The following is a 19,678-nucleotide window of genomic DNA, read 5'->3' as shown; positions in this document are numbered from 1 at the left end:
GTGAAGTGTGCAATGCCTGCACCTCTGCAAGCACTGGATAGTCTGCTTTGCCCTTATGAGGCCAGAATACCTCCCACTGAGACCAGGACATGATTTAAGTAGTACAGTACTTAATCCTAAGTAGTACTTAAGTATGGGATGCCCTCTAGGCAATATACCAAACATAGGTCTCACATAATTACTAAAATATTCTAAATACAGTATTTTACCTCATACATGCGCTTAACGCAAGCATTTTATTTGCTTGTACCAGAGCAAAAAGTAAGTAGGCCAATACAATTATTTTAGATATAAACATTTGGTGATGTGATATACTTAAAGGGACAGTTTGGTCAATTTCAACATACAGTTGTATTGCTCACGCTACCCTTGACTTGTCAGTACCTGGTGATGCCACATTTTTCGGCTCAGCCCTTTCCGAGATATGAGCAATTCTGATGGGGGCAGCGTTTGTTTACATTTTTAAAAAATGAAACATAGGCAAACTCCAAATATTTTCCCAAAAGGTACTGCTGTTTGCTAGTTGTCTGCTGATGTTTTATAACCTTTTGGATGTTTTTGGGAATAAATAAAAATGTTTTTTTGAAATGTAAACAAAGAGCTGCCCCCATTACAATGACCAGGATCTTGGAAACGGCTGAAGAAGAAGAAAAAAAAATCTCAGGCACTGACAAGTCCAGGGTAGTGTGAGCATTACAACTGCATGTTGAAATTGACCAAACTGTCCCTTTAAGTATTCAGGTAAATTGGGCCACTTTGCTTTTATGCTTATTTGCATATATAGGCTTAAGTACTACTTAAGAGTTTTTGGGAAACACAGCCCTGATCACATCCTCCACAATCAGCATGCCAGTGAGAGCTCGGACATAATGACTGCCATTTAACAACAACTCTAACATGGCAGGTGCAGACTTCATACTCCATCAATGCATCATCCAGGTCAGAACTCCGATGCAATTTCCCCTGATATCTGAATAACACGTGTCCAATGGAAAGGGCCAATACAGTGGAAGATGTAATTGTAATTGCCATTGATGCCTGGTTCATCTGTCTGCGAACACTGGAAGTTGGATAGGCATTGTCTGACAGTGCCACACTCAGTAATGGGTCTTGGTATTATAGGAAGGAAGCCAGCACGCATCATTGGCACCACAGCAGATGAGCCAAGTGTGTGTACAGCAGCCTGCATCAAAAGGTCTCCTCCTGGCACACCAGAGCGAAATCAGGCTGATCAAGTTTTCCTGATAAACCTTTTCAGGATGCAGCAAGAGGCGCATCTTGCCACCAGGCAGGCAGGCAGCCACTTGGGGCCCCCAAACCCCTATATAGTGAATAACAACCCATATTGTACTGCAGTAGTGGTGACTTTGGTTCAAATGTTCATTCTTTTGCATTTTCGCTTGGGGCCCCACCTGACCCTAGAATCGCCTCTGGATGCAGCAGCATGTCTGGTGGTAGGGCAGGTCGAACCACTGGCTTTGCATGATTAGGTACCTCTTGGAATGGCAAATTCCTCTGCAGTATATCATCAGCTTGACCTAATTCTGTGCCCGACACTGGAGACGAAGGTGTCTGTTCACTGAGGCATCTTGAGACAGTAATAAGGCTGCATAGTGTGAACCCTTGGTACCAGAAAGTGATGATTTGTCAGCATAATCAGAGTTGGTTACCTGCCATTGTATAATCCTCCCTTGTAAAAGTGCTAGGTGTGGTTTTCTGTCGGTTTTTCGAGCATTCCACAACATAGCTAGCAAGAAGACTATGGTCAGATCTGATGTCTGGTAGCTTGAACATGAACCAATCCTGTGAAAAGTTGTGAGAAGTTTCGTGTTGTGAAGGCTTTTGCTGTGGGAAGCATCATATGCAATGGTGTTCGCCTTATTCCGCTTTGAATGTAATGCACTAGCATTTGAAAGAGGCAGTGAAGTTGGGTACTCTTGTGATCTCTGACCCACTTGTCCTTCTCTTCTAGTGGGGGCTCCTCTCTGTGTTGACTGTTGCTGTGCATGTGCTGTCCTGTCCTCTGACTGTGTGGAAATGTTAGATTTACATTTATAGTGGTTGTTCCTTACTCTTAATAATGAGCTAATAGGCAAGCACGTGGCTGAGTTCTTCAGAATAGGGAAAAGACCTGGAACATGACCTTGACCTTGACATTGACCTTTACCTTTTAAGGACTATACTGACACTATACTGACACAAAATAATCAATATCAGCAAATAACTCCTCATACCATAATTGAGAATTTGTTTCTCGTTTTTACAATGAAAGTCTATTGACATTCTTCAGAATAGCAAATTTGACCTTGGCAATGACCTTTTAAGGTCACAATCAGACATTCTCCTCATGTAATTGTCAAAAATGATTTCCTCTCTAAAAATTGGTCAGAATTGATGTATGACATGTCTATAAACAGTTTAAAAGTAAAAAAAAAACACAGGTTTTTGTCATAGGTGATGGCGGCCATATTTGGCGGCCATATTGTAAAAAACCTGGCACTATGGTGGACGAGCACCTCCGTGATTTTTAATGTCTAGGAACCCACTAACTCAATTCCAGTGAGAAACGCCCCCAACTCAAAATTGCGAACGGGTCTACAGGGCTGGTCCTGGACTAATAGGGCAGGGGTGTAAAACTCAAATTCACAGGGGGCTAAATTAACAACTGGGAGAATAGGCCAGTCAATCTAGCTCTAAAAAGGCCCAAACCCGGGATAAATTGCAATAGTAATCGTTCCTACTTTAAAGTGATCCTTAAACCCCCTTGTATCACACATTATAAATCTACAGCTTTATATTTAGTGGAACATGTTTTTTTTCAAGGTCAAAGTTGACAGATTTCCCATTCATTTCTCCATAGGGAGATACAAGGTGAATAGGGTAAAATTTCTAACTATGACATATTAATTTGAAACTTTCACAGTTGGTAACTCACATTCAGGCACACAATTTTTGTATTGTAAGTTTTCTGAAATATGATGATGAAATATGCAAATGAGGTCATATGTACTGAAATATGTGATAAAATCTGTGGTAGCAGATCAAGCATAAAACAAATTGCAATAGTAATGGTTCATACATTATATTGATCCTTCAACCCCTCTGCATCACATATTAAAAATCTACTTTCATCAATTCACTGGATACTTTTCCCAAGGTCAAAAGTATCCGATTTTACCCACTGAATGGAAATCTGCAACTTCTGACCTTCAAAAAAGTAGGTTCCACTAAAGTGATGGAGATAGATTTTTCATATGTGATGTAGGGTGGATAAAGTATCAATAAAAAGTGTGAATAATTATTTTTGCAATTTGTTTTATGTTTTGCCCGTTGTTGCACAATTTGTCATATTTAAGTAGATGTGATCTCATTTGCATATTTAATCATCATATTTCAGACAACTTGCAATACAAAAAAATCTTCGTCTTTGCTTGAGTAAATTACTGTGAAAGTTTCAAATTGATATCTCATTGTTTAAAAAAATGGCCTATTCCCCAAGTATCTCCTATTATTGTCTCCCTATGGGAAAATGAATGGGACATCTCCAACTTTAACCTTGAAAAAAAGTATGTTCCTCTAAATATAAAGCTGTAGATTTTTACTGTTATTTAGACATACTAAGGATTACAAAAACCATGGAATGATTACTATTGCAATTTGTCCCGGGTCAAACGCTAGATTGACTGGCCTAGTAGGTCGCGGGCCAGACTTAACATTTATTTTACAATCAATTTTTTTTTTATTGAAGTAAAAGTATAAATAAGTATATAATATAATATATTATAATACAGGCCTAATATAGTTAATAAGTAGGTATAGTAGTAGACATAAGAAAAATAGAATGCCAGCATTTCTGAATTAAAAGAAATTATGACATATTGGCATATTTTTGCAGGTGAGCTATAAAAACTGTTGATAACATTTAACAACAATCAAATAAATTGAAATTGTAACTATTAACAGTTCATAGGCTACTCGCACTGGTGCAAGACAGACACCTGGCACAGTGTTTGAGATTTATCTAGAATTCATGCTGCCCACACAAATGTTACTTTTTCCCTCATGCATGAATACATATCACCACCATCACATTCTAAATATTCAATATGACTCAGAAAAATGCACTTTTCAAACTTCTCCTTTGTCTGCCATTTTAAATTTCCAAAAAGTTGACATTGTTTACTGTACTTTGGTCATACTTGTTTATTACTCAGTAAATATTCATGAAAATATTATATTTGGCAATGGACGGCACAGTTTCAATGAGGAACATAGTTGCAAACATAGACATCATATAATGTTACAACCTCTCTGGTTACTCGTCCTAGCAAGGCCAGGACACTTCGCATTCAGAAATATCAATCATAATCATACAGCTTTTGGTCAGGTCTAACATTGTAATAGGACATCATACTCAAATAAACGACGCAAATTGAAATTCTCCAGAGGAACTTTTATTTCAATATAAAATACATAAATAGAGCATCTGCAGGTGGGTTTCCAGGCATGAAATATTTTTCCAAGTGACAATGAAAATACACAATTTGGATATCAAAGGATGTGGGACAACAAGGCAGTTTACAGTGGCCTATAAGCAAACATATTGCATTGTGTGTACACAGGTATATATGTATAACAAAAGATTAATGCACATTGCACACTAAAACTGATGGTTCTAGACAGTAGGGACATCTACCAGTACATATGATCTGGTAAAACATCCGTTCTGAATATAATATTGAATGTTGCTCTTTAAGGCAGACCTTGTTTGCAAGTTTAGCCTGCCGAGGGACTTGACCCCATTTAACAAAGCAGGTGCCTCAGAAAACCTGGCCTTAACTTGTCTGATTCTTGGCACAGTCATTTCCCCATTAACTTGAGTACGCTCTAACAAAATAAATGCTAGGACGGTATACTCACGTACATGAGCTAAAAAATACACCACAAACATATAAGCTGTGAATGGCACAAAACACATAGGAGGGCACTCAACGTTGTTTGTGCTTTTCACTCTACAGAAGTTCAATTTCATGTGTCCATGATGCAGTGATTTGTTTGAAAGCATTTGAAACACGTGTCCGTGTTGCAGTGATTTGTTTGAAAGCATTTGAAACATGTAAATGATGGAACCCTCCAGATAATAACAAGTACAAAAAAACTAAAAAACAAACATTTGCACACTGATGAACAAAGCTATTCAGCCCACACAGACACATCCATATACATTTTCCATTTTCAAAACATTCTTTGTAATTCTTAACATCCTTGTTTCCTAATGGATATGTTATGTGAAAAAAGAAGGAAAAAAGAAAAGTCCCTTGAAGATATCACTTAAAAATATATGTGCTCTAAGATATTGCATCTGACCTCTGAAATGATCTCCTAAGACCTCTCTCAGGCTAACCACCAAACATTTAAATTAAACTCAAATATTTAAGTCTGTTGTAAACATACCATAAATGAATACAAGCCTTGTATGAGTTAAAGAGACTTGGTGAGAAAGGTGAACGATAATTATAGTGCAGTGTCCTATGGAAACAGAGGGCTTCTTGCTGTGTAAAATGTCTGCATTTTTGGGCGGGGTTGGGGTGGGGCGAGCAAGCAGCAGCAGGGCCTGTGGAGAGGAATGGAAGGGCGTATCTGTTTGGGCGGGGGCGGTCTTGAAGGGCGAATCTGTTTAGGTGGGGGCGGTCTTGAAGGGCGTATCTGTTTAGGCGGGGGCAGTCTTGAAGGTGCTCCAGGCATGGAAGCAGCGCGTGAAGCAGTGGGGCTCGTTCCCCTTGCGAACCAGCCTCAGCTTCCTTGGGTGCTCCGCATCCTTGGACCTCATGTGCTGGATGTAGACCTTAGATGGGGAGACGGGGGTAGATGTGTTAGCATGTCATGTGGACCTTAAGCCAAGAGGGTAGATTAGGCAAGACAAGTTCATTTGTATAGCACAAATACATTTCTTTTTTCATTTTTTTGGTGGTTTTTTTACTTTATTTATGACAGGTCAGTGAAGGTGGTGACAGGAAGCGAGTGGGACGAGAGAGACGGGGAAGGGCTGGCAAAGGACCCGGGCCGGGGATCGAACTAGGGTCAGCCGCATGGTAGACGAGTGCCCTACCGTTTGGCAACGGCAGGGCCAGCACAAATACATTTCATACACAGGGGCAGCATGCTCATACACCGCATTTCACATTATTACGCAAATTATATTTTTCGCTGTTTCCCCAAATAATCAAGAGACATGACAGTCGTCATAATTTTCAAGTCATCAGCCATTAGAGAACAATTAAAACGTTTTTGAACGAACCTTCCAGTGATAACGGTATTTTTTTAAATAATAAAAAACTTAAAATGCCCAAAAGTGCTCTGTTCCAAATTATTACGCAAAACAGTTTTGTAGTGTTGTAGTCCAAATTTCTTTCTTTTTTTACCATTTACATCAAAACAGTTGGCATTTGGTACCTTCTAAATTACATTTCAATGTTCAAAACTTGGTTATAAGCTGTAACTGGAATGCTGCATTTAACATTGAAGTCAATGGCAGGGCATTGCATGGGAGTTATGGAAGCCCTCAGCTGTTTCTGTTTGCTCTGGTGACCCACACTTCACTCTTCAATATACCCGTAGATTTCCATGCCACGTTTAGGTGCTTTGGTGGTATCGACATTCTAACTCACCAGACATAAAATCCCATTGAAAATGAATGGGATGTTATGCGAGTTATATGTCTGGTGAGTTAGAATGTCGATACCACCAAAGCACCTAAACGTGGCATGGAAATCTACGGGTATATTGAAGATTGAAGTGTGGGTCACCAGCGCAAAAAAAAAGAAACGGCTGAGAGCAAAGCATCAAGGATATCTGGGCTTCCATAACTCCCATGCAATGCCCTGCCATTGACTTCAATGTTAAATGCAGCATTCCAGTTACAGCTTATAACCAAGTTTTGAACATTGAAATGTAATTTAAAAGGTACCAAATGCCAACTGTTTTGATGTAAATGGGAAAAAAAGAATGAAATTTGGACTACAACACTACAAAACTGTTTTGCGTAATAATTTGGAACAGCACTTTTGGGCATTTTAAGTTTTTTATTATTTAAAAAAATACCATTATCATTGGAAGGTTCGTTCAAAAACTTTTAAATTGTTATCTAATGGCTGATGACTTGAAAATTATGACGACTGTCATTTCTATTGATTATTTGGGGAAACAGCGAAAAATGTAATTTGCATAATAATGTGGAATGCGGTGTAGAGGCTTGCAGAGGCTTCCTGTTAACAGACACTTTCCCACATACAACCCGACGGTGTTGTGCTATGCTGTGTTGACCTGAGTGGTGTTACTCAGACAGCCTGGTTTGTGTTTCCATTACAAACCGCATTACCCAGAGAATGGTTAGGAGTTATGTTTTTGGCGTCGTCACATAGCATTACTTTACATAGGATAGTTGACCAACGTAGGGCCGACTGATATCTAATCTACCGGAGTAGGCTATACATAGTTTGAGCGACAACATATTTGATTTCTGCCTTAGATTTTAATATCAAAGTAACAAAGTGTCAAACCAAAGAAAGGTGTAAGGTAGTTGATCGGGTGGCCGCCATGATTGTTGATGGTTGCGACATACCCGCTCAGCTCGGTTCAGCCGGCTGAAGAAATGAGGGCTGGTTTTTGAGCTGTGCCGTACTTGACTAATTGAAACGCAAGTAACGGCGGCCAAATTGTTCCATGTCAAGCTGTACCGGGTAGAGAACGGGTAGTGGAAAAGTAGCCGCCCTTCTGGTGACGCAACGCCTTCGCCTCAGCTACACACAGTAGGGCCAGGAGCTTGCTCAATCCCTCTACAGCGGGAACTCCACCCACTTTGTCTGGAACCAATCAACTGAGCATTTCCCACCGTCCTGGGTATAGGCGTGTTCAAGGCAGTGACGTGGTTTAAGCATAGACGCTCTATTGGGCTAAGAAATGTTCTTCCTGTATGGAAACGCTAATCGTTATAGTCCTGGGGTCTGTTTCTCGAAAGCGTCTTTGCTACCGTCGTTAGCAAAGTCATTCGTAAGAGCGACTCCACTCTCTCTCGGCAGCGACGCTCACCACTAAATCCAAGGGAATGGTAAGACGGTTTTAAGACAGTCTTAAGACGGTTAGCAACGACAAGAATCGAGAAACGGACCCCTGGTCAGACCAGAATCGCGGTACGTGATCTTAAGTCTATGAAAATCAGGCAAGTGGAAAAGTACCAAGCACTTTTTCTGTTACTTTAAAAAAAAAAATACAACACGATGCATTCTAATTGGAGGTAAACAGGAACTTGCACTCACCTGACAAGCTTTCAGACTTAGCTTAATTTCCACCTGACTGGTTTGCGTGCCCACCCACATGTAAACCTTTGAGGAAACAAGAAATTGTTTATTACATTCATCATGTCAGCGGTTCATTAGACATCCTTTTGTATTTCTTTAAATATTTTTTTGGTCTTTGTGTGCCTTTAATATGACAGGATAGTGAAGTTGTAAAAGGAAAGTAGTGGGGAGAGAGGTGGGGTAAGGTTGGGAAATGACCCTGGCTGGACTTAAACATGGTACAGATGCTTTACGACAGTGGTTCATTAGACATCCTTTTGTATTGAAGGTGACAGGACAACTCACGTGCATAGACACAAGACAGGCAGACAAATGGACTGATTACTAATAAGGCCGCAAAAACATCATACAGGAACGGCAAGCACAGTGTGCGACATCTGACGCAAACATCCTCTTCCGAGGTTCCTTCCTCTTTTGAGGAAAATGCTTTTGCATTGCAGAGCAATTCAGTCACATGTCAGTCATTGCCATCACCTCTTTCCCATTGTCTAGAAGCATGATGTCATCATCAGCAAGGTCATCCTGACAGAAGTCTGAGCACTTCTCCGACACGGCAAAGTAACCCTTCTCATTGGAACACCTTCAAAACACAGGACCAAAAAAAAAAAAGGAAAAAAAAGACACAAAACCATCAAGACCTGTCCTTTCCCCCGGAATCCACCTGGAATCACAATCGTGGAGTCTCTTCCTTGTAAATGAGGAGGATTGACCTACCTGAAGAGCCTGGCATATTTCATGTAGTCCGCATCCTCGTCATAAGGCTTTTGTGAGCCAATGCCCACCCAGAAGAAGTTCTCAGGCTCCTCGCCTTCATTTATGACCTAGAAACGAATTATAACACTCAGCACCATTTCTTTTTGTCATTTTCTTTTGAGATTGTCTATGGTAATCACAAAGTTCTCATGTCCCATCACTGATTGCTCGTCTTACCTGTTTGCTGTAGGTATCGTCGAACATGGAGTTCATGATATCCTCTGCTAGTTTAGCTTCATCTGGGTCTGCTGCCCGGCCCACCCATGTGTACACTATTCCCTGGTTGTCTGTACTTTCGAATGGCACCTTTTGTGATTGGAGGGAGGATAAGAGCCATGATGAGAAACTGGGCATGGGTTTAGAGCAGGGGTGTCACACTCAAATTCACAGTGGTACAAAATCAAAATCTGGGACAAAGTCGCGGGCCGAACTTAATTTATTATTTAAAAACAAACAAACAAACGAAAACAAAACAACAACAAAAACGGGACTGAAATTGTGCATGCACACACTTAGTACTCAAAGGCAAATTCCACAAACACTTATTGCCATCATATATGGTAGTTCAAATGAGTGGGCCCAGATCATCTTTCACTCATATACAACACAATATCGGCACATTCTTACTCCTGTGACAAACCAAATTTCAAGCCATAGTAAGCTTACTACTTATATATGTGGGCTGTAACTGTAATTTATATTTGTGAAATGAATTCACAGGCTAAATAAAATGACTGCATGGGCCAGATTTGGTAGCCAGGCCGTGCTCTCGCGTTGCTACCAGTCAGGTCAAGAGCAATGCAAGTACTTTTTGAGTACGGGAACTCCTCCCCCTTCGTTGGGAAGCAAACAATCATTTGCAAACAAAGGGAGACCATTTGGGAAATGCAATTTGGGAAATTTTAATTGTTATGCTGTGCTCTTGGTCAGACCAAGTCTCGAAGAGATTTGAAAGTCGATGATAATCAGGCTAAGATTTGGCCCCTGGGCCTGAGTTTGTCATCACTGGTTTAAATGGTTGCTATGGTTGTTGACTGGACACTAGACCAAAGCAGAAGCTACATTACCTTCAATATGAAGCAGAATTCTGAGTTGAGGTTACTTGAATCTGTGGGTATCTGTATTGTCCTGTGAAAATCAGAGGCAGAATGAGCGTGTCCATTAATAACAGAATATGGAGCTCCACCAGAGACAGTGAAAAGGCCCCTTAAGAAACCACTACTACAGCCATGAAGGAAAAAAACAGTTTCTGCAGTTTAAAGGAACCATTGTGGATTTTTGTTCCATTCCGAAGTGTCCATGTGGTCAAATATTATTTGTGGTGGAACCCAAGTTTCCCACAAACAGAATACATTTATAACCAGGAATTTAGGAAAAGCTGATAACACTTTCAAACAGTAACAGAGAGATATTTGCATCCCAGTCCTCCATCTAACTTGCAAGTGTTTTTTTGTTTCATTTTTATTTCAGGATAAATTTGCGACTAACCCACAAGTAAACAGGCTAGTAGGTACGGGTGAAACAAGATTTTTTTAAATTCATTTTTTGAGATTTTCTCTTTTTTGTGTGTGCAGAATCTGTTATTTGAGTACTTGAATAATCTACCTATAATCACTAATATATCACCTTTATGTCTTCTAAGGACAAGAGAAACTTTCGCAGATGAATTCTCAGTCTTCTATTTTATGAAGTGAACACATTCAAAAAGGCCACAACTTCAGACATCACCACAAGACTGACATGTGTAAGGTATCATTCTAAAGCTCAGATTCTGCACCGGAATCTACGATTAACTTCAGGCCTGTTTTCTTGAGGTTAGTCACATTTTTCCTCTTCACCATTACACAAAGAAAGGAGTGGTACGCGGTTACCTTGTACACAGGGCACTGCCATTTGTCCGGATGTGGTACAGACTTGGTTGAACATTGTCCACCTTCAGTTTCCTCTTCCCTTTGTGAATAATGAACTTCCTCTTGAAGTGAGAGAGAAACTTGAGGTTTTCTTGCTGCTGGGTCATTCTGACCACCTAAAGTACATCAGGAGACATACAAGATCACCACAACCGTAAGTCAATGAGACCAGTAAGGAATCCCAATGTAAGCATCAAACAAAGTAACCTAGTTCTCATGCGATGCATTGTCAATCGCTTAGCTCTGGAAAGGCGTAGGTGTGTTCAAAACAGCTCGAACCTGATCGGAGAATTCACGTGGCTTTTTTGAATCACATACTACTTTAACCACTGACTTGTATATACCCTTTAAGATTTCCAGACCCTCATGCGAGCTCCCAAAGTTTAATGAAGATACACGAAGCACGAAGGGTCTGCGTGAGAGCCAGGCTACTATCAAAATCCACAATGTATAACCCCCTACGGCCTACGTATATCCATGTCAAAACGTTCTATTTCAGACAAACAAAGAGGGAGACAGATGCAAGATGTACGTACCTCCAGTTTGCCTGGAAACAAGCTCTCGAATTTCTTCTGCAGACTGAAGGTGAAGGTGAGCCAGCCCATGTTGGAGGCCTCTCTGCCCTGCCAGAAGTACACCACACACTGGAAGTCCTCCTCCGGCTGCTTCTCCTCCTCGCCCCCCTCCTCCTCCCCTTTCTCCTTCTGCTTCTTCTCCTCCCCATCGTCTTCGTACTCCACAGGCACCCAGTACCTGCACCATCAAGACCCAATATCATATACAGGTACACAGCATAGACACCCAGTACCTGCGCCAGCAAGAACCAATATCACATACAGAACATAGAGGGGCGATGTGGCGCAGCGCGCTATGCCCCCCATATTTGGGCTTGCATGCCCATGGGGACCCCGGTTCGATTCCGGCCGGGGTCATTTCCCGGCCCTGCTCCGTATCTCTCTCCCAATCATTTCCTGTCTACTCTCATACTGTTCTGTAATAATAAAGGCCAAAAAGCGCCCCGAAAAAATACTTAAAAAAATATATATAAATACACATACACACACACATACACACACACACACACACACATACATACCTGGCTCCTGGCATTGATGGCACCTTTTAGCTGATGGAGCCACCGGACCCCACAACAGCAGTGTTTTAGAGGCTTTAACCAATACCCTCTAACTACATAACCATAAATTGCTTTGGATAACAGCATCAGCTAAGTGTAATGTAATGCAAGTGTAATGTAATGCAATAATGTAATGTGATGAGAGTAATAGGTCCAATGGTAAAATAATGTGATTCATGTTATTGACCTACATTCATATTTAGGGTTTGCAATGAGAGGATTTCAGAACCATACGTAGTTCTTCACCTCTTTTGGGCGTGGAATTAACTCAAAGTCTAATCTGCTTCAATGTGAAATGGCATGCTAAATGGCAGGAAGATTAAGTAATACTGCCTAACCGTTTAACTAAATGTTGTTGAGGTGCTTTTACCTGCATAAGAATACATAACAGTCCTGTGTGTGGAAGTGGCCAAATTCTTCCTCTGGCAAGCGAGCAAACTTCTTTCCTTCCAAAACAAAGCCCTCCATTCCGTCCAGATCTTCATTCCACTCCTCCATCATCTGCTCAGCCTGAAGGGACGAGTGAGAAGGATATTAATTCACACAAAACAACCGACTGGAATGTGATCATCTGGATACAGATTTATTACGTTTTATCCACATAAAATAGATAATATTAATCGTAGCGTATGTATGTACATGTTTGAATTTCACCATAAAAAGTAGAAAGCAACAGCACCAATACATTTCCAGTCATCTCCACAAAAATATGGTTGCTTAATAACAATAACATTAGCCTGACTGTAGGTTTAATTCTGACCAGGGTAATTTCTCAACCGGCACAAAGGCCCAAAAAAATGTACTTTGTTCCCCATATTTCCTAACTGTACCCCCGCCCCACCCTAAACTGCTTATCCTTCCAATTGTGAATTGAATGAGAATGACTTTCACACTGGCGGGGTGATCTGATTGGTTACCTCGGTAAGCGGCATGGGTGGCTGCCTGGGGAGGAAGAGGGCCGTCAGGTCGGCTTTCATCTGATCCTTCTGCTCCGTGTCCTTCTTAACTTTGCCGCTCAGGTTGTCCGTCTGCTGGACGCTCTCGGCATTCCTGGTGTAGTCCACTCGCAGCACATCATCCCAGTTCTTGAACTTTGACTTGAAGACCTTGATAACGAATAAGAAGAGCTCATGGTAATGACAACGAATATTGAATCACTTCTGACAAAGAAATTGAAACTGATTTTTATCGCTGCATTTCGCAGTACTTCGAATTTGACATATTGATACATTCACTCCTAGTCCCCCCCTTTCACCTCTCCCTTAGTGCAAGAGGATTAGGAGTAAAGGTATCAATGCATCGAAGTCGAAGTACTCCGAAAGCGTTACTATGCCTTTTTCATTACAGAGCCATTTCTTTATCTAGGCAGGAAATCGCCACGTTCCATTTTTTGCAACATCGGTTTACGAGTCGTGCAAGGATATTTAAATAGGGAACACGTGGCCCAATTTGGTCACTAGTTCTAACCAAGGAGAGTAGAGACAGGAGGGCTCACTGACGTCATAACAGCGTAGTACGAAATGATGGCGAGGGGAGTACGGAAATGTTATTCTTCTTCTACGGTCAGTATTGGAAGCATCAGGGAAGCATGCAATGCCACTTCCGCGAGGGTCGGAGTGTGGAACAGGTCATAGGACAGCGTGAATGTTTGTCAGCGGTCCTTAATTACCCCCAGCAATTACTGATGACCAACAACTGCAGTTAATTTGGCCACAAACTGAACACTGACAACCGGATATACTCTTTCAGCTCATTTTCGCGGAGTTTCCGGATTCTGCGGAGTACGGAAATTGTATCTATCGCACCCACTGACCAATGACCATGCGCAAGGGAGTTAATTTTCCATCCACTCGTGTCCTCAGGCAACGCCCCCGTACTACACCGTGGCCAATGCATCCAAGGAGAACGGTAACACCCTATTATTTAACTCAAGGGAAGGTGTAAAATAAGGTAATTTCCAAAAATGGGACAGTATCGCTCACACGCAGTTTAAAACATTCAGCGTAGAAGCTAGCTATGCTACCCAAAATCATATTTGTGTGCGTGTTTCTGTTGACTTATTTGCTTAGTTATTGGAGTTTAATTTTTTATTTGATCAGAGGTGGGCCCCAAACATTTGTGAAAATTTCAAGTTGGAAAGGAGTTGAGAACCACTGGTCTAAAATAGTGTTACCCGACACTCTGTGCCTTCCTAATTGAAACTTAAAAAAAAAAAAAAAAAAAAAAAATGTTGAATTTGTTCACACTACGCGCATAGTATCGGAGGTTTCAGTATCGATACTTCGTTTAACACATTCACTACCAAGTGCCTCCCAAGCGTTGGCTCCCAAACCGTAAAATTACGTTGTTTTTTTTTTTAATTGGATTCTTAATCTACACATTCTGATGCACATTCTGTGTGATTTTCGTAATAATGTGATGAACAGAACTGACATAGATCATGAAAACACCTACAAAGTCAAAACTCCTCCAAAGTCAGGATCTGGATATTTCATCATCTGTGCATTTTATTACACACATTAACAGTATTTGAGTTTTTTTTATAGCGAATCAAACCACTTCCTGATCACGTCACGTCTCCATTTACTTCCTAGAGCATCAAAACAAAACATGTCCTGTCAGCACAGCCCTTGCTAGCTAGCCTGTTCCTAAACATATGATGGAAGGATAAGGAGTTTTGCTGCCATCAAGATTGGTGTAAAATGGAAGGTTGTAATGAAAAACAGCATGCAACACATCAGGAAGTAACCTAATTTTGGGTGAGTACTTTGGTACGTCTACTTTTATCTACAGAACGAAAACTGCCAGTCAAGTGACATTAGCTAGCTAGCGTTTCAGATGATGTGGCCTGACCAGGTGATTTTTGCATCGAAATAGTTTACTTGGAAGCTACTGGAGTTGTTCTTCGGGCGTGAAAATGCATTTAGGCCCGCAATTTAAACTCGGAGAGTCAGAGACCACCCGTGACAAAAAAGGCTTTATCTCAGTTCGAATGTTCAAAATCGCTATTTTTACCTAAACCAGTGTTCGCTTAAACTGAAATAACTTCGGAATGGAACAAGCAAGAAACAAACCGTATACAGACAAAAAATATACAGACAGCTGAGTCTTTGGGCTTTCGAACAAGCCCTGACATGTGTCTGTGGGTTGAAGACAAAATATTCGGTGGCTGTTCAAATAATGACAAAAAATGATGAAATTGGCTGGGAGTCTCCAGCTAAATTCCAAAAAACAGCTGGTATTGAATGTGTTAATAGCATAAATTGAATTTTGAATGCTACACAGCAACTGCCAGACCTACAGTTTTGTGAAGGCAGTCTTTTACATTCATTACAGTGTAACTGTTGCTCTACAGAAAAAGAAACATTTGGTCCTTCGTGTCCATTTTCTAAAAAAATGAATAAAAACTAAAAAATGAAGGTCTAAATATTGCGATACACATGTATCGCGATATATCACGATGTATCGTATTGTGACCCCTTTATCGAGATGCGCATCATATGGGGAGGTAGTTGGCCATACCCACCCCTAGTCAACACTAGTGTTTGGTCTGAACTAGTGTTTGTGCAGGGCTTACCTGACACTCAGTGCCCTCCAGGTTGCGGATGACTACTGCGTGTTTGGGCCGGTGCAGCATGCTGCACAGCTCCTGGCCCAGTTTGAGGGCAGCGGCTCTGACCAGCCGCGGAGACTTGCGGCCGATCCAGATGAACACGTCCGACCAGCAGTCCAGGAGGTACACGCCTTTGGTGTCCAGGAGGCTTTGGAGCTGAGGACAAAGAGAGCAGAGTGGTGTACTTAGAGGACTAGACAGCCATAAACACGAATGTTCCAAAACATTATTCATTAACACTTACGGAAACCTAGCAAGATTATTTTTTTACCAGTCTGCGCTCAGGAATGACATCCAGTTTGAGCTTTTTCGCTTTATGTTCCACAGAGAGTTTGTAGTTGATCTGCGGAAGCTCCAGATAGCCCAAGCCCAGTCCAACCTAACATGAAGAAAAGTGTTTCACATTATGCCGTATAGGGGAGTAAGACCAGTGGTTGTTTTTTTTATAAAGTTAAAAGAACATCTTGAAACAAGACTGAGATGAAAGAGGTCCAAACCTTGTAAAGTTTGGGCAGAAGTGGATTGAAGTCGTCAGGGACATGCTTCTTAATCTCCTCAGGCTGGCCTCCGAGCGCCTCCCAATACTCGGGTGGCTCTGCGCTCTGCATTAATGTAGTTATCTCAGCTTTGCCCTTCCTCTCATTCTTGTTGATCTTCTCAGCAAATAGCCTGTCGGACACAAACAGTAACACCATGATGATTAGGAGAGATTAAAAACGGACCCCAACAGTGCGTTTCAGTGGTGTGATGTGGTTATCTAGGTTTAGTGTCTACAAAGCAAGACAGATACCATTGGGATCTGAAAACATTACAGGGTGCTACCTGAATGATTAACAAATGTCGCTGGTTCTAAGCCCCCCCCCCCCCGCCCGGCCGTTATCCCGAGACCCTACAGTACCTGGCCTTGGTGGTGCCACTGAGGGTGGCGTTCGCTCCTCTCCAGATATAAATCTCCAGGCCAGCATCCAGCAAGAAGACAAACCTGAGGTTCACACACATATACACAGGACAGAGTGTTAAAATGACAACAGTCTCACATACTGTTTGTAATATTTCTGTTAAAATAGAAACTAGCTATTCATCATGAAGACATATTCTCTGTAATCTAAGGTCTATATAAAAGATATTTTAAAATGTGTAACTGAGACTTTTAATAAAATATAACCAACACTTTTTTTCGAAAAATCTCAGCCATCAACCAACTTGGGCACTTATTTTCTGGCAGAGAGACTATAGTTGGGCCAGGGATTTACCGTGGATCGAGTGATGATGCTTTCACAGGGACCGATTCCAATCTGATATTCTTCTTTCCATACACGCGGTACAGCCTGTAGTCAAAACAGATTGGGAGGAGGTGAGTAATATCACAGGCAGCTCCACACGTGCTTTGGCTGAAGACTTGGTCAAGAAGATTTTACTCTCTCTCACCGTGTTGGATACTGAGTGTCTTCAACAGTGTAGAATCCACTGGCAGTTCCTCCCTCAATGTATGAGATTTCATTGTCAAACACCTGTGGTGGTTAAAAAATACTGTCAGATTCAACACCGTTGCTTTGCATTTGCTGTGGGCTTTATAATTTACAGTACTGAGTAAAAAGATAAAAACATTCACAATGTTTCATAAATGGTGTAATGTTGACTAGTGAAATTTCAGTCAAATGTCTTCTTTTACTTCCAGTTCCCTTTCTCCAGCTTATGTTGGGATCTACATTATCGCTGTAATGACACACTCAACTCAGGATTCGTGACCTATGGTTCGATAGACAACACGATTTCACATTTGCCAACATTATGAACTTAATGAATAAAAACTATGATAGTTTATTGGTAGAATAGGTTACAAGAGGCTACTAATAATTTATCAAAGTTTCTATATAATAAGCAGTCATGGGTGAGCGGTTAGGGCATCAGACTTGCATCCCTGAGGTTGCCGGTTCGACTCCCGACCCGCCAGGTTGGTGGGGGGAGTAATCAACCAGTGCTCTCCCCCATCCTCCTCCATGACTGAGGTACCCTGAGCATGGTACCGTCCCACCGCACTGCTCCCCATGGGGCGCCACTGAGGGCTGCCCCCTTGCACGGGTGAGGCATAAATGCAATTTCGTTGTGTGCAGTGTGCAGTGTTCACTTGTGTGCTGTGGAGTGCTGCGTCACAATGACAATGGGAGTTGGAGTTTCCCAATGGGCTACTTAATAACGATGATGCTTGGAAGTAGGGCTGCACAATTAATCGAAAATAATCGAAATCGTGAAATCGAAGTCGTGATTTAATCGTGGCAATAGTGACCTACCTTTGAGAGCGTCCTTGAAGCCAGAACATACTGACAGGCTGGTGTTTCTGGCCAGAAATCTGTCCACCCAAGTTTCATGCTATTGCCTTTACATAATTATTACAATTCATTTTATTTTGCTCATCCGGTATATGATTCATTCTTGGTTATATTTCATCTTGTTATAAATTAAAAAAAAATCTGCAAAAAATCAATAATTGTGATTAATAATCGTGATCACGATTTTGACCAAAACACTCGTGATTATGATTTTTTCCATAATCGTGCAGCCCTATTTGGAAGCACTAAGTCTTATCACTTCATATCATGTGGCTGTTTTCTGAGCTGATGGGTATCAAAATGTTAAAAGGGCGCATCACTAGCCTGGCGAGCCAGACCAGTACAGCAAAAAGCTGTACAAGGGTCTGGGCGAGCTCGGAGAAAGTGTGGGCGGGATAAACGGTTGTCTATCAAAATGCCTTGGCACTCAAGGTCACGCAATAGGATGGTGGAGCTACCAATACCCACACAGTTCTGTGTAACGTCACAGCTGTCTTTCGGAACGTACACGCGACACGCCCCTTGAAGGTGAAGCAGCAACGTCGTGCCTTCATAGGAGTGGATGCGTGTGATCACCAACGCCACAAACAAGTTTCCTAATAAATCATATTTTCACTTACACAATTAAAAAATGCCGTTTTCAACCACATGGCCCTCCCTGGTCAACCAGCGAAATGTTGAACAATTTGGGGCTTGGTTATATTTGTGATTGTTGTCAACATGGCATGTTCGGTGCTAGCTAGCTGTATACCCATAGAACTAATACACGGCTGGATACCTAGCTCTGTGTTATCGACGACCGGTTGGCTAGCCGCTAGCTCGGTAGACTAGGTGTCATTCCCATCTATTTAGTGAGCTACTTAAAGACTTCCAAAGCTCCCAAATGTCTCGTTTTTAATGACATGGATCTTATTAGAATTTGGGGCAGGCATGTAATACAAGGCTGGATACCTAGCACAGGTGTTATTGATGACAGGTTGGCTAGCCACTAGCTCGGTAGACTAGGTGTCATTCCCATCTATTTAGTAAGCTACTCAAAGACTTTCAAAGCTCCCAAATGTCTCGTTTTTAATGGCATGTGTCTTATTAGAAATTGGGGCAGCAATTTCATTCTACACCTACAATAGTGGTCTGATAACAGCGTGTGACTATCTGGTTCTGTAAAATGCTCAAATTAGCTTGCCGAGCTAGCTTAAAACATCGAATGATCAAATGGGTAATGTGTAGTGATCTATTTGTGTCTGATAAGTTAATGGTGTATTTTTACATCAATCCATGTCAGCCACGAAATGTATTATCATCCAGGCTTTTTAAATTAAGTAAAAACTTTTGTGCTGTAAGTAGCACAGACGGCCACCATGTTTCTTCTTAGAAAGTTTTCTGTGTTTACTACGTAGCCTGGCCCCCCATCTCGCTCCTCGCGATTTGATTGGCCCTTGTCTTCGGATAACGTTCAGCCTCACAAAACGACCAGGGTCCGCTAGACTGCCCCCGGGAGCAAATTCAATTTGCGGTCGCTAGGGGCGTCTAGATTTCTAGGCTAGCGTATCACGATAATGTCTCCTTGTATGGTGATACAG

At 41.5% G+C, this 19,678-nt stretch overlaps 1 protein-coding gene across 1 annotated transcript in view; it reads right to left on the bottom strand.

The window, feature by feature from the left end:
* Positions 1 to 4,432: 4,432 nt before the first annotated feature.
* Positions 4,433 to 19,678, bottom strand: part of flii (FLII actin remodeling protein) — a 35,893-nt gene continuing 20,647 nt past the window's right edge. Inside the window, exons 15-30 of the mRNA XM_063219153.1 lie at positions 17,197 to 17,279; positions 17,022 to 17,096; positions 16,667 to 16,750; positions 16,266 to 16,437; positions 16,040 to 16,147; positions 15,733 to 15,924; positions 13,073 to 13,261; positions 12,526 to 12,665; positions 11,557 to 11,773; positions 10,982 to 11,136; positions 10,178 to 10,238; positions 9,288 to 9,416; positions 9,072 to 9,178; positions 8,832 to 8,937; positions 8,316 to 8,381; positions 4,433 to 5,845 (exon numbers count right to left, since the gene is read on the bottom strand). Coding sequence (XP_063075223.1) covers positions 5,711 to 5,845; positions 8,316 to 8,381; positions 8,832 to 8,937; positions 9,072 to 9,178; positions 9,288 to 9,416; positions 10,178 to 10,238; positions 10,982 to 11,136; positions 11,557 to 11,773; positions 12,526 to 12,665; positions 13,073 to 13,261; positions 15,733 to 15,924; positions 16,040 to 16,147; positions 16,266 to 16,437; positions 16,667 to 16,750; positions 17,022 to 17,096; positions 17,197 to 17,279 — 2,019 coding nt within the window. The 3' untranslated portion in view covers positions 4,433 to 5,710. The remainder of the gene's footprint in view (positions 5,846 to 8,315; positions 8,382 to 8,831; positions 8,938 to 9,071; positions 9,179 to 9,287; positions 9,417 to 10,177; positions 10,239 to 10,981; positions 11,137 to 11,556; positions 11,774 to 12,525; positions 12,666 to 13,072; positions 13,262 to 15,732; positions 15,925 to 16,039; positions 16,148 to 16,265; positions 16,438 to 16,666; positions 16,751 to 17,021; positions 17,097 to 17,196; positions 17,280 to 19,678) is intronic.

This window comes from Engraulis encrasicolus, chromosome 2 (genome assembly GCF_034702125.1).
Source record: "Engraulis encrasicolus isolate BLACKSEA-1 chromosome 2, IST_EnEncr_1.0, whole genome shotgun sequence".
Lineage (NCBI taxonomy): Eukaryota > Metazoa > Chordata > Actinopteri > Clupeiformes > Engraulidae > Engraulis > Engraulis encrasicolus.
This window is presented reverse-complemented; position numbering and strand designations above follow the sequence as displayed.